Genomic DNA, 15,859 nt, shown 5'->3' with positions numbered 1-15,859 from the left:
ATAGGATAGACCCTTGGTCACGCCCCCTTAAAGGAGAATTTTACAAAAAAAACAAGATTGGTTAAACCCACAAGTGCTTTTTTTTTTACCATTACTATTCCTTTATATTGGGACAAATGAGGAGGAATGAGGGATAGAGGGACATTGCTCCAAATCAGGGACAGTCCCTCGGAATCAGAGACAGTTGGGAACTATGCGGTAGAGATTCCCCCATCAACACTGACTATGTTGATGAGGGATGCAAGCGTTGTTCTTGAGTTGCAGGAAAGAAAATCGCACCATCTTTGGCCGACTTCAATGATTACACAGGGAGAGTCGTGTCTCCCTGATAAACACAGCACAATGCCTGGCTGAAAAGCTCCTTCCTGTGTAATCTGAAAGGTCTGAAATATAAATTTGACAGCTCGGGTCATGCTCTGCAATTATTTATAAATGAAGACAACTACTATTATTATTATTATTATTATTATACATGATTCATATAGTGCCAACAGTTTATGCAGTGCTTTACAGTGTATGGGGGGGGGGGGGGGGGAACACAATTACAGTACAGTTGAATACAAAAGTACTATTATACCTCATTCATAAATTAATTTTAAGTGCGAAAAAAAAAAATTTAATATTTTTTTTGGCCCCTTATTAACATTTATTGAACCCTACCCAGTTTTTACCTTCTTTTTCTTTCTTTTTTAAAATATTTTATTATTATTATTATTAGCATGTTAACTTTTTACATTTGCATTCATTTGTGTTTTAAAAATTGCTTTGTACCAGTAAATACAATTCTGGCGCCAAAAAGCTGAAAACCCTTATTCGCGTACACACAAGCGATGTTTCCGCCGGAAAAATCTTGGATGGTTTTTCCGACGGAATTCCACTGAAGCTTGGCTTGCATACACACGGTCACACAAAAGTTTGCTGAACTTTCGACCATCAAGAACGCGGTGACATACAACACTACAACGAGCCGAGAAAATGAAGTTCAATGCTTCAGAGCATGCGTCTAATTGTTTCCGAGCATGCGTAGCAATTTTGCACGTCGGAATTTGTACAGACGATTTAAATTTTCCGATCTAAACTTTTTCCGACCGAAAAATAGAGAACCTGCTCTCAAATCTTTTGCTGGCTGGAATTCCACCAGCAAAAGTCTGATGGAGCATACACATGGTCGCATTTTCCGACCAAAAGTTCTCATCTGACATTTGCTGGCGGAGTTTCCGATCGTGTCTACGGGGCATAAGTTAAAATTTTAGTTAACGTTTATTTTTAATTCCTTTTATTCCCTTCCTTTCCATTTCTTTTTTTTTGTAGCAACAAATTAACCACTTGCTGCCCGCCCTATAGGCAAACGAGAGCTGCAACGTGGTTTCAAAATCCTGACCGGACGCCATAGGACGCGCCGGGGGCGCGCATCGCGGCGATCGTTGCTGCGGGGTGTCAGTCTGACACCCCTCAACTACGATCTCGGTAAAGAGTCTCCGACGGAGACTCTTTACCATTTGATCAGCCGTGTCCAATCACGGCTGATCACAGTGTAAACAGGAAGAGCCGGTGATCGGCTTTTCCTCACTAGTATCAGTCAGACGCGAGTAGAGGAGAGCCGATCGGCTGCTCTTCTGACAGGGGGGGTCTGCACTGATCAATTATCAGCACAGCCCCCCCGAGGATGCCCTCACTGGACCACCAGGGATGCCACCAGACCACCAGGGATGCCCAGCACCAGGTATGCCACCCTAGACCACCAGGGATGCCAGTCAGTGTCCACAATGGATGCCAATCAGTGCCCACAATGGGCATCACTGATCGGCATGCATTGTTTGGCACTGATTGGCATCCTTCAGTACAAAACAATGCAATACAATGTCGCCTATCAGTGCCCATCCGTGCCACCTATCAGTGCCCATCTGTGCCAACAAACAGTGCCCATCCATGCCCATCTGTGCCGCCTATCCATGCCCATCTGTGCCGCCTATACATGCCTATTCATGCTGCCTATCCATGCCAATGCATGCCAGCTATCAGTGTGAATTTGTGCCACCTATCAGTGTCCATCCATGTCACCCATCAGTGCCACCTATCAGTGCCCATCAGTATCGCCTATCAGTGCCGCATATCAGTGCCCATTAATGCCACCTCATCAGTGCCACTTCATTGGTGCCAGCTCATCAGTGCCCATCAGTGAAGGAGAAAACATACTTATTTACAAAGTTTTGAAACTGAAAAAAAAAAAACATATTTTATTTCTAAATTTTCGGTCTTTTTTTATTTGTTTAGCAAAAAATAAAAACCGTAGAAGTGATCAAATACTACCAAAAGAAAGCTCTATTTGTGGGGAAAAAAAATTATAGAAATTTCATTTGGGTACAGTGTAGCATGACTGCGCAATTGTCATTCAAAATGCGACAGCACTGAAAGCTCAAAATTGGTCTGGGCAGGAAGGTGTTTAAGTGCCTGGTATTGAGGTGGATAAAGAGCTTAGGGGAAAGGGAGGGCACTTTAGCATACTGGCCTTGGGCATCAGAGGGCCATGCCCCGACACTGCATTACTGTACTCCAGACACACCCTATGTGACCTGTGACTACACCGTGCTTCCAGCAGTTTTATGACCCTTTGACCACACCTGTCCTACTCTGCTATTGACCGCACTTCCTGTTTAATAATTCATTCCGAATCATGATCTTTTCTGAGCCTGAAACCAAAACCATCTACATTAGTCCCTAATTTTCTGGGCTTTTAGGATTTAGGGGCATTTGTAACAAGCTGTTCCCTTGTCACCAACGCTTCATTGCAGATTGATTGTCCATCATTAGGTATTTTTTACTTAACCACTTCAGCTCCCAAAGGTTTTACCCCCTTCATGACCAGGCCATTTTTGGTGATCAGGCACTTTTTCACTTCAATTGTAATATTTATTGGTTTAGATCAGGAGTCTCCAAACATTCCTTCAGAATTTAGAGGGCCGGGCTGTGGCCAGCGGGAGTGAAAACTTTCCTGGCATCAGTGGAAGTAGACATCACCACATTTGGAATTAGGAGGAGGAATAGTGCCCCATCATTGGTATCTGTAGGAAGAATGGCACCCCATCATTGGTATCAGTGGGAGGAATAGTGTCCATCATTGGTATCAATAGGAGGAATAGTGCCCCATCATTGGTATCAGTGGGAGGAATAGTGCCCCATCATTGGTATCAGTTGGAGGAATAGTGTCCCATCATTGGTATCAGTGGGAGGAATAGTGCCCCATCATTGGTATCAGTGGGAGGAATAGTGCCCCGTCATTGGTATCAGTGGGAAGAATAGTGCCCCATCATTGGTATCAGTGGGAGGAATAGTGCCCCATCATTGGTATCAGTGGGAGGAATAGTGCCCCATCATTGGTATCAGTGGAAGGAATAGTGTCCCATCATTGGTATCAGTGGAAGGAATAGTGTCCCATCATTGGTATCAGTGGGAGGAATAGTGCCCCATCATTGGTATCAGTGGGAGGAATAGTGCCCCATCATTGGTATCAGTGGAAGGAATAGTGTCCCATCATTGGTATCAGTGGAAGGAATAGTGCCCATCAATAGTATCAGTGGAAGGAATAGTGTCCCATCATTGGTATCAGTGGAAGGAATAGTGCCCCATCATTGGTATCAGTGGAAGGAATAGTGGGAAAAAAAAGGACATCGATTTTGTTTGGGTGCAACGCTGCACGACCGCTTGTCAGTTAACCACTTTCAGACCGGTCCATTTTGCTGGCTTAAGACCAGACCACTTTTTGTGATTCGGCACTGCGTCGATTTAACTGACAATTGGCGTGCGATGTGGCTCCCAAACATAAATGACATATTTTTTTCCCACAAATAGAGCTTTCTTTTGGTGGTATTTGATCACCTCTGCGGTTTTTATTTTTTGCACTATAAACAAAAAAAGAGCGTCAATTTTGAAAAAAACGCATTATTTTTTACTTTTTGTTATAATAAATATCCCCCAAAAATATATAAAAAAACATTTCTTTTCCTCAGTTTAGGCCGATACGTATTGTTCTACATATTTTTGGTTAAAAAAAACGCAATTATTGATTGGTTTGTGCAAAATGTATAGCGTTTACAAAATAGGGGATAGTTTTATGGCATTTTTATGAATAATTTTTTTTTGTTTACTAGTAATGACGGTGATCAGTGATTTTTATTGTGACTGCGACATTATGGCGGACACATCGGACATTTTTTGGACCATTGTCATTTAAACAGCAATCAGTGCTATACAAATGCACTGATTCCTGTGTAAATGACACTGGCGGTGAAGGGGTTAACCAGGGGGTGGCAGTGTAGGGGTTAAGTGTGTCCTAGGGGCGTGTTACTAACTGTGGGGGGCGTGGCTGTGTGTTAGTGAATGCTGATCTCTGCTCCAATCACAGGGAGCAGAGATCAGTGTCACTTGTTGCTAGGCAGAATGGGGAGATGCTGTTTACTTCCGCATCTCAGCCTCCCTGTGAGATGATCGCGGGTATCCCCGCGGCGATCTAGTCTGCGGGACCTGCAACTGGTCTCACGGGGGTCGATGGCATGGTGGCAATTTCAAGTGGATGTACCTGTAAGCCAATTTGCCTGCCCGTGCCATTCTGCCAACGTACATCGTCGTGCGCCGGTCAGGAAATGGTTAAAGCGTTGCAGTGCCTTTTGCAAAAAATGGCCTGGTCATTCAGCAGCCAAAACTTCTGGGGCTGAAGAGGTTAAAATTATTAAAGCAGAATTCCACCCAAAAGTGGAACTTCCGTTTATTGAATTCTCCCCCCCCCCCTCCCCCCCTCCAGTGCCACATTTAGCACCTTTCGAGGTAGGGTGGGGTGCGGGTACCTGTTTTTGACAGGTACCCTTTCCCACTTCCGCTGCCACAGCAGAGTCCGTCATCAGTTCAGCCAACCCTTTCTCATCCCCCCGCCGACGGGCCATTCAGGAAGTGAAGTGTGTTTCGCGCATGCGCAGTAGGGACCCGACAATGCCGGTGGCAGCACCTGACAGCCGATGGAAAAATCAGCTGGGGTGCTGACATCACTGGAGGGGAGGGTGGACCTCCGCTTTAACAAATAAACTAGCGATACTGAAACAGGGAAAAAAAAAAAAAGAAGGAAAAAAAACACAAATGAGAAAAAGAAAAAAAAAAGCTATTACCAATAGTACATATGTATATAAATAAAAAACTTCTACAATACACGTACCCAACTCCATGTAACAGACAGCCGTGCAATGGTGCATATGGATGAACTGAAAAATTGACAGCCAGACCCGATCGGACTTCTTGTGTGAAAGGGGCCTTAGGACTGGTTCACATCTATGCAGTTTGCTTTTGATCCATTTCTGCGCTGCATTTTGCGTATTTGCGAATGTATTTTTTCCATGTTTTTTCACACATTTTCTGATGCTTTTTTTTATGTTTTTTTTTGCCCAACTTTTTTTGTTGAAAAGAAAGTAAAACGCATTAAAAATGCATCAAAAACACACTACATGCTTTTCTGCAGTGTCTCGATTGAAGTCTATTGAACCAAAAAGCACCCTTTCTCGTTTATAAAAGTCCCTGACCCTTTCCAAAAAGAAAGCAAGAGCATAGATGTGAACGTGTCCCATAGGAAACCATGTTAAATGGATTGTAGTGGGTTTCTGTAAAAAGCACCAAAAAAAAAACAAAACCCATAGGTGCGAACCATGGATCTTCTCTACTGAAATGTTTTCAAAATATTGGGTTTAGCCCTCGTTCACACCGAACACGGCTTTGAAAGCCGCATTTAAGTCCCACTTCGGGGGCGACTTAAAAGACATCTTTGCGGGTGCCCCCCCCCCCCTCACCCCCAAAGTCGGCAAAAGTAGCGCAGGACCTACTTTTGGAAACCGATGTTGCGCCGCAAAGTCGGCGTCGCGCTGATTAGGACTCTCCTATTGCCGACAATAGGCTGCGATTTGACATGCGATTTGACCTGTGACCAATGTAAACGTGGGGGGGCTAAATCATTTAAAAATAATTATAATCCATGAAAAGCAATAGCCGGAGTTATAACTCACCCATGTGCTTGCGGATTTGCGCAAGGCCATTTTATTTCATTTTTATTATGTTTTTATTGTTTGTATACTGTTTTTTTAAACAATAACAAAAAATAAAAATAAAATGAATGTGTATGTACAATACGTACAATATATCATTGAAGTCCCAGAATGGAGATTTTACAAGTTCTAATTACCTAACTGAAACAATGTATCATAAAGGGAAGTGCACCATGTGACCAGCAGTATCTCCTTACTAATACAAGGTAAAAGGTGTGGTGGAGGGGAGGAGTCCCAGACAGCCAGAAACCAAGGACAAAAGAAAGGCTGTGATTGGCTGATACCTGTGTGTATGAGCCAGGAAGAGAGAGAGAAGGGGGCAGGGAGGGGACATTTCAGTTGAAGGTTTCTTCTTGGTTGGAGCTGAGATAGTCCTCCTGTGTGATTCAGAGATCTCTGGCAGGGACACAGCCTGAAGGTTACAGATCCCCACCATGAAGACAAGGGCAGCGATCGTCGTCTACCTGTGTGCAGGTAAGTCCCCTCCATCCCCATCCTCCACCTTCCAGCTCAGGTTACTGCTCAGGGTTCTGGGAGGGAGTCTCCGGCTATCAGTCTTTGCTTGCTGGGTAAACTCTGATATTTCTTATCAGACGTTATTATTTATATAATACAGAATTCACACATCGCTGATATTCTTTACATATAAAGTTTATTCTGGTGTACGGCGGCGGAAATCTGTTTTCTAAATATTTGCTCAGATGTTTATCCTTCTGGGTATTTAATAATTACAAATTTGCTTTAGGGAATGTCACACTAGAACTGAAGATGAGAGATATATATATATATATATATATATATATATATATATATATATATATATATATTATATTATATTATATTATATTATATTTATTTATTTTTTTCTTCTCTTCCTTTCTTCTTCTTTTATTTTTTATTTTTTTATTTTTTCACATTTTGGATAAAGTAAGGGAGGGTTATAACCCTTCTGTGTCCCAGTGTGGAGATTTCACTTCCTGTCCCAGACTTAAATGGGAAATGAAACCTACTGAGTGTGATCTTTTTCGTTTTGTTTGTTTGTCTTAGTTTTATATCGATTATCTATAAAAGTTTTATAATATGACTCATAACAACATGGCTTCTCTTTCTCCTCTTGAAAAACCTTTAAAAAAAAAAAAAAGTGTCCCCATTGGAAGTTTTCCCCTCTATTCCTGTTCTGGTGACACCCCAAAATGTGGGATTTTTTTTTTTTTTACTTTTGGTGTGAGGGTCAGACAGCAATAACATCTGACAGGGGTGCTAATGCATCTCCACTCTGTTTTAAACAACAACAAAAAAAGTTTTTTTTTTGCCTTTTTAGTTCTACCTTTAGGGCTGGATGTAGACGTATGTGGTTGATGCATTCTCTATTGGACCACCAAAATGCATACCATAAGATGCAAGTACTGATGTACGTTGACCTATCATGATGGGTGTTCTGACATTCAATACATTATCCATTGCAATGCATGCTGGCATTTTGATGCGTTTCCACTGGTTTTCAATGGGAAAACTCCTTAGAGGGGGAAAAATGCATAAGTGTGACTACAGCCTTCCATTTGTGCATGCTGGTAGGATAATTGGCTTCTGTCAAAATTAGATATTATGAAACTGGCTATCAATGTAGGCCAAAATGTATTCTGCTGCATGGGTTTTATTTTTTTTAATTAATTTTTTTTAATACCAAAAATGTAGGTGTATCTTGATTGGTCTGCGCAAAAGTTATATCGTCTACAAACTATGTGGTATTTTTATGGAATTTTAATTTCGCTAGCAAAAGCAGCGATCAGGAGGCGTGTGTGTGTGTGTGTGTGTGTGTGTGTGTGTGTGTGTGTGTGTGTGTGTGTGTGTGTGTGTGTGTGTGTGTGTGTGTGTGTGTGTAGATCGATCGATACTGACTTTTCCCTTTTTTTTTTTTTTTTTTTTTTTTTTTTTTTTTTTCGAGGGGGGGGGGGGGGGGGGTGTATGGAGCCTGAAACTCCCCCTTTTTTCAGTTTTCTTATGGGCGGGGGGGTGGGGCATCACCTGCATATGGGTGGCTTTAAAGGGTATCTAAAAGTACGTTTTGCTACTGGTCATTCCCATCGATTGCTCCCCACTGGTGGATGGTGCATTCCTTTCGTCCGTTCCATCTTTGGATCCTGGATCCCATTCAACCCCAAAACCTTTTCTCCTGGGACTCTCCCCTCAATCCTCCTTCTCTGAAATGTCTAACAAAACTCCTTGCACAGGTGCCTACAGCAGCGTGGTGCTTGGTTGCTTTCAAATGGAAGAAGCTGGAGCTCCCACCCCTCATTGGCTGACCTGCACACTGGCCATGTTTCCGCGCATTCATTTCAATGGACTGCCGAACAGGCGAGAAACGCAGAAAAGATGACTCTCTTCTCCAAAAAATAGGCTGCACCAGTTTTGGAACATATGCGCAGATGTGTGTGGGTGCCATTAATTCATGGCACCACCATGTGTCTGTTAAAGGGCAGTGCGTTTCTCTGCATTTTGGGAAAGCGCATGATCCCAACATGCCAAGATATGAACCTAGCCTCAGTGGCGGCTGGTGCTCAAAATTTTGGGGGGAGGGGGGGCAAACAAACTTAAAAACATCAAATGCAGCTACTGTGCCCAGTCAATTGCCACCAGTAGGCCCATAAATTGCCGCTACTGTGCCCCATCAAATGCTGCCAGTGTGCATCACCCGGGAGTCGTGACTTGCCTACCTCGCAGTGGGTCACGGTGGCGTCAACACTCCTCAATGTCTCCAGTCCTCTCTATCAGGCGTCCAATCACAGCACCTGTTGTTTCAGCCAATCAGGTGACAGGTAACCAGACCCGAGCACCTGATTGGCTGAGAGGCGGGTCAGCATTGCGCCCGCTGTTTAACATTTTGGAAGCCTATTAGAGCCTACGGCTTTAATCAGGCGCTTCAAAAAAAGAAAAAAAAGCCGCTCTAATTCAGGTGCCCGACATAGGGCTAGACACCTGAAGACGGGGCGGCAGCAGCCACCATAGATAAATTCATGCAATGTCTATCTATGGTGAGAGAGGGGGCGGCGCTCCTGCGCCTTTATGGATGCACCGCCACTGCTTGGCCTAAAAGTGATGGGTAAATCTAAAGTTCTGAGTTGCCACCAGAGCAGAAAGAAAGGGGAAATATTCCATTCTGGAAGCTTGTTCTGTGACAGATGTCTAAAACCAGGGAGCCCTCATTGGATAATAATTCTTACTTCCTGTTTGTGCAGGAAGTGAAGAGAAATATCCCTAATGAGTAACAGAAAATTTACATAAATTAAGCTGAGCGTGGTTTTAGCATGCCCCTACTCCTATGCAAAATGGGGTGAAGTTTTAACTTTAGATGTAGCTGTTTGTTAATCCTAGGAACAACTTTTTTTTTATTTTTATTTTTTTTTTTTAAAAAAGCCAGCAGCTACAAATACTGCAGCTGCTGACTTTTAAAATAGTGACACTTAACCGCCCAGCACGCCCGCGATGTCGCAACCCGAAGCCGATCTCTCTATCGTCTCTCGGGTGCTGCCACCGCCATCTTGGGAAGTGGAGCCTTTCGGCTTCCTTTTTCTGGTTCCCTACTGCGCATGCGCAAGTCGCGCTGCGCAATAAGGATGGTCCCCGCTGTCTCTGGGATCCGTGTGTTTCCCAGCAGGCAGCGGGGGACCTTCGGAAAGGAGCGTAGATTCTGCTGAAAGGGGCGTACCTTCTGCAGAATCTACGCCAGAAGTGGGTGCAGATACCTGTACTGTACAGGTACCTGCACCCCCCTCCCCCCTGAAAGGTGCCAATTGTGGCGGAGGATTCCAATGAGCGGAAGGTCAACTTTAGGGTGGACCTCCGCTTTAACAAGACCTTTGGTTTACCTTGTGATCCTGCCAGTAACACATTTCCTGTTCTAGGATGACTACTCTCACTTGCTGTACTGTATCTACAGAGTGGCAGTGTTGTCACCAGGAGAGGACAACCGAAGACCTCTTTTGTGCCTAATCTCCATAATACTTGGAGAGGTGTTCTATAGTCCACAGAAAGAACTGGAAAAATTTAACTATTGAGAGTCGGCATAGAAAATTAGGAGCTCACTGAATTTCTGGAAGGTTTCTAGGAAGTTGAGTTTAGAAGCATTTTTTGGGGAAAGGAAAAATTTAAATTCATTGAGGACGGAGGTTCAGAGGCCTTTAACAGCTAGTAAATGCTGTAACTTGCGTTTAGCCACATTTAGTTTACAGGTGTTTTTAATTTTTGACTATTTGAATAATAAGAAATAAACGCAAATGCGACATGTTAACGTGGCAAAAAGGACATTTTTAAACTTTGGTTACTATCTCTCAAGTTAAATCATTCAGGAGAGGTTGTAAAACGGCCAGTGTACATTAGGGTTTTGTACACACGGTCGTACATTCCAACGGAAAATGTCCGATCGGACCGTGTTGTCGGATAATCTGACTGTGTGTGGGCTCCATCGGACTGTTTCCGTCGGAATGACCGACAAAGTTTCAGAGCTGGGCTATAAAACTTTCCGACAACATGATCCGATCGGACTTTGTCCGATTGTGTGTAGAGAATTTCCGATCGGACAAAGTGCCACGCATGCACAGATCAAATTCCTAGACCAAAGCTATTGGCTACTAGCCTGAACGTAGTCCAGTCGTAACTAAATAAGGCCATCACGTTACATACTATCGGATTTTCCGACAACTTTATCCGACCGTGTTTATGCAACACAAGTTTCGGACAAAATCCGATGGATTTTGTTGTCGGAATATCCAACCGTGTGTACAAGGGCTAAGAGTTGATATAAGACACCACCCAGCTGAGGATTCCTCCTCCTGGTCCCTAAGTCACCAATGTGTTCTATAGTAACTTATTGGCCAGGAGGAACCATTGGGGGACCAGCCATACTACCCAGAAGACGGTTCTTCATCTGACCTACCTCTTGAGCAGAGGGTAATCGGGTATCGCCACCCACCAGAGAAGTAAATAAGGTTGCATGCATTGGTGCAATGTGATGTCATTAATTGTCCAACACACTTGCATTGTAGTGCACTATAATGACTATGTTAAATGTTGGGTGGATATTTGGTGATCTACGTTTTTTGTAAAGCCTTGTACACACAATCTGATTTTCCGCAGACAAAACCGCAAGGAATTGTCGGCCAACAAACACAAACGTAGTGATGTACTAAGTGGTTCTTTAGCACCACCCTTTGGGCTCCTTCTGCTAATTTTTGTGTTTAGAAGTTTGGTGAGTGTTGATTCACGCTTTTCAGTTGGTTTCTGAACGGTCGTTCGTCAACCAGACATATTGCGGAATCAGAGGAGATAACAACATTTTATTTGTTATTGCTTTGACCCAAGTCCAGTCCAGGAACAGGAGGAGTATTTTTTGGACCAAAAATTGGTTGTTTTATTAATCGTGACCAATTATGTCATATGCCTTTGCTGTGGGAGCTCCAGGAGAATAATCCAGATGTTTTTCAGAATTATGTCTGGATGGTAGACCCCTGCTTTCACCAACTCTTGGAGTTGTTTACCCCCCCCCCCCCCCGATATTAAGAAGCGGGACACAGGCTTTTATTTTTTGGTTGAATAATGATTTGATTTGTTCGATTTTTGGAATCGTAGAATGCATTTTTTGGTTTGTTTCTATTGGCAGATAGCATGTCTAATTTAAATAAATTTGTGTAGCATAATAATTGGCTGTGTGTTTTACTTCAAATGGCAGGTTGGGAGTAGGCAGGTACTGTGTGTGTGTGTGTGTGTGTGTGTGTGTGTGTGTTTTTACAAAAAAAAAATTTGACAAAGGAGTTGAGTATGAACATAGTATCTTTGACCTTAAAAACTATGGGATAATGGTGTTGTTGTAACTTGCCCAACTAAAAAAACAAAAACCCATCATAATATTCTTGATATCGCTAGACTCTGCAATAACTCCATCAGTATCACCAGCAAAGCAGCTTCATTATTATCCCACTAAAGAAGAAGAGAATTGTGCACTGCATTTCCAGATTTCATAATTTGCCGCATCACGAATGTTAATTCTCCATTATGAGCGTTCGTTTACAAGACCGTCCGCCTCCAACTCGTCCTTGTTTCTGAGCATGCGTGTTTGTACTTTGGACTTTTGTCTGACAGACTTGTGTACACACGCTCGAAAAATCCAACAGCAGACATTTGTCCGTGTAAAAATCCGACAACAATTGTCGGATTTTCCGCCAACAGCCTGTCATCACACAATTCCAGTTGGAATGCATTTCCTGCATCATCTAATGGTATAAATGACTATGACTTATTGGTGAGTGAATTCTGCACAGAACGGGCATCACACCTTTCTGTATTCATATAGTCTTCCAGCATGTTCTTGGCAACTGTCTTGACTAGTGGAATGTAAATAAAAGCAAGGGTTTGTCTGAAGTCAACTGCAAAATCATGTGGATCTGCACACAAAGTAATATGGAGGATGCCAGTACTGACCTCCCACTGATAATACCAAGGTTGTTGTCCCTAGAACCTGCCTTCTTGCTATAGGCAACTAACCAACTGATGGTTGCATCCGAAATACCCGAAAAGTGTTCTGGATGTTGATGGCTCTTTAGCCAACCTAACTCCCGAACAGAGTATAGTCAGGAATCCAAATCCATCGGAGAGGTAAATATTACGGCCCTGCCTTGTGTAAAGGTGCTGGAACTGGGGGTGGCCTTGAGGGTTTAGGAACTGGCCTGAAGGAACCCACCCTCTACATTAGTTAGCAGCATTTCCCTATACATCAGGGTCCGTGCACTGTAATGGGGAACCCTGCAGTCGTAAGAGGGAACTTTGTGCTGGGTTATATTAACCTGACCTTTTATGTAGTGTGTGTGTGTGTGTGTATATATGTGTATATATGTATGTGTGTATATATTTCTCTATCTCTCCTTTTAAGCACATAGCTAATTTTGCTAGTTAAAATTTTATAGCGTAAATATTGATATTTGCCCTGAGACCGGTCATTTTTGGCTAATTTTTAAAGTCCGTAAAAAATTGAGGACTGTCAGTAAATTTTTTATGTGTGGTGTCAATCAGAAATTGGTGCTGTCGGTACATTTTTGGCATCCTGTCAGTAAATTTCACTTCGGGAAATTGGCAACACCGGGATGATTTAATGGTCTTAAGGTATAGGAATTTGGGTGATCTAAAGGTTTAAGAATTGGGGCTGGTCTCAGGTTCAGGAACGTGCAGGAATTGGGGGTGATCTGAGGTCTGAATAAACCATCATCTGTGTTGTAATATGGTGTGTATGACTTGATTGGTGAGCGGATTATGCACACAATGTGAACCATGTGTCTTCCAGCATGTCCTTGGCAACTGGCTGCCTACTGGAATGTAAATAGTAATAGCGGCAATATGTCAGGCTTCTGCTGCTGGATTCATGCAGATCTGCAGTGAAATGAATACAGAGGCTGCTACAGCTGACCTTCCTCTGAAAATACCAATCGCCTGGCTTTTTTTATTTTTTTTATATCTGTATGTAGTGGATGGCATTTTGGACAAATGTCATACGCATGTACATTTAGTTTTTGCCTCAGAACAGTAGGGGTTCTGAGCGTTAATTACATAGGTTGGCCTTAACATCAGTCTGGCTGGGCTGTGTTAAGCCCCATACACACTATCAGTTTTTCTGCTGAGTTTTTCCTTCAGATTTACCAAAACCATGTAGTGCAAGGGCCTGCTTGATTGCATACACATTGAAACTCCTAAGGTTTGACCTCATATTACATGGGTTTTGGTAAATCTGAAGGAAAAACTCAGCAGAAAAACTGATAGTGTGTATGGGGCTTTAGAAGTTTTGCCTGATCATGTGAACGGTGAGGTGCACATGACAGGCCAGAACCAGGCCTGGTTGGATATTTTAGATATCGGCCTTCTCTGAACCAAATCGGTGGGAGTGCCAGGGCCCGCTGAGGAGTCTGGGAAGGGGTACTTAAGAGGTGTGGTTTAGAGAGAGGAGTTCGTGAGGCCCATGTGGTCTGTTCTAGTTCCAGGACTGGGGTAGTCCCGTGAGGGGTCCCGATCACGGGGTGTTCGACATCCCGCAACATGTTCCTGTTAGAGGCCCCTAATAGACCTGCCTGGTCTGGGGTAGGGACCCGTCTGTTCCCGAGTCTCAGAACCTGCTGGTTCTGAGGGAGGATTCAAGGTGTCCGGGTGTGCTCTCGGCTTGGAGAGGCGCCACAGCTCATAGAAGTGACCGGAGGAGGGCCGACAAGTGGCATTCTGGGAAGTGCCTGGTTACTGAGTTGGGAAGGACATTGACAAATTCACGTTTTTCCAGTACCACTGAGGAGATGGAAAAACGTTCCAGGTACTGAGGAAAAAGGTTCCTGTTCACCCTCAGTTACAACTTGTACACGTTCATAGGATTGTTTCAAGTTTTTGAGTCAACGTGCTGACTGCCATGATCTCTGGCTAGAGATCTGTTCAGCCTTGAAGTAGCCAGCTGCCAGTGGCTACTCTCTGGGTGGAATTAGAGACTTTTTGCTAGACCTGCAGTTCAAGGTGCCTGAGTTCTTCACCCGTGCCCTCTGTTCCCATGAGAAATTGTGTTATTGGATGTTACTACTGCAAAAAAAAAACCTTCTAAAAAGGACTTTATCCTTGTCAGCGTTCATGTCGTTGGGTATCAACCCTGGGAACCCCTAGATGTGGAAGAGGAGGTAACTGGTATGCCCAATAAGTCTAGGCCGCCCAGCAAGGGTTGTGGCCGCTACATGTACTTCTGTCTGTTGTGTGAAATGCTGACCTGGGATATGCATGCAGATCATGAATATCACTGCTCCCTATCTGTATATTTGCCAACACTTCACTTCACTTTGTCCACGTTCTGTCTCAGTCCTGTCCAGTGACTGTAGTCCCCGCTCACTTACCCTACTTTTAATTATGCAAGAACCGACCACTTGTGGCCTCAGTCGCCATAATGAAATTTGGCACTGTCCAGAACATTGCAAAGGGTTTTTCCTTTATTGTGACCCGTCAGGATTTCATGCAGACTTGGAAAGTTTTTATTTTTTATTCTCTCAATGTAACAAAATGACAACACGGAGTCATCCAGGTCTGAACTACAAGAAACTCTTATCAGTTTCCAGTATAAAGTTTCTGTCCTGTAGCAGTCATTACCCAGAAAGGGAGAGATCTTCAGATTTGAGTTTTGTGTGATCACATGGGTTTGGCCGTTGTTGTGACGTAACTAAATGGTCGGCATCATTTTGTCTCGCATGACGTTAAACTCTCAGGTGAAACAGTGAGGAATCCTAACCTCAGGGCAGGAGGGGGGCGGCTTTCAACAAAACTGGAAAAACCTGATTCAACTGCTTTTCCCAAGTCCTGTTTAAGGCGGATCACATGCATCTCACAAACATTTTGACTCTAGCATGTTTCTGGACAAATAACTTTTTTAGATTTGCATACATTTCCTTTTACCTTACCAGAAAACTGATTTATTTATTCTTTCTCAAAGAGGAAGTGAAATATGGAAGCCAGGCACAGGGCAAAGGACTAGTAATCGGTATTGTCTGTGGTCCTCTTTCCTTCATTACAGACTTGCAAACCTTTGTTCTGCATGGTGTCTTTGTGTGGAGGTGGCCATCTTGGTAGAGGCAGGGCTTTGCTTCCTTATGTCAGTCTCCGGTGTTCTGTCAAATTTTGCCAAACTGAAGAAATATTACCAGCACACCCAGGCTCTCCAAAAAAATGGGTCCAAAGCTTCACTGAAGATCAGTTACAGCAGTTTAAAGAGGAAGTAA

The 15,859-nt window shown here is 43.4% G+C and overlaps 1 protein-coding gene across 1 annotated transcript in view; it reads left to right on the top strand.

Moving 5' to 3' along the window:
• The first annotated feature begins 6,377 nt into the window (after positions 1-6,377).
• The window catches only part of GPA33 (glycoprotein A33), a 60,044-nt gene continuing 50,562 nt past the window's right edge, over positions 6,378-15,859 (top strand). Inside the window, exon 1 of the mRNA XM_077479743.1 lies at positions 6,378-6,554. Coding sequence (XP_077335869.1) covers positions 6,515-6,554 — 40 coding nt within the window. The 5' untranslated portion in view covers positions 6,378-6,514. The remainder of the gene's footprint in view (positions 6,555-15,859) is intronic.

This window comes from Lithobates pipiens, unplaced genomic scaffold (genome assembly GCF_037356315.1).
Source record: "Lithobates pipiens isolate NorthernLeopardFrog02 unplaced genomic scaffold, aLitPip1_a1.2 Scaffold_16, whole genome shotgun sequence".
Lineage (NCBI taxonomy): Eukaryota > Metazoa > Chordata > Amphibia > Anura > Ranidae > Lithobates > Lithobates pipiens.
Note: the sequence above shows the minus strand (reverse complement) of the source record. Positions and strands in the feature narration are given on the sequence as shown.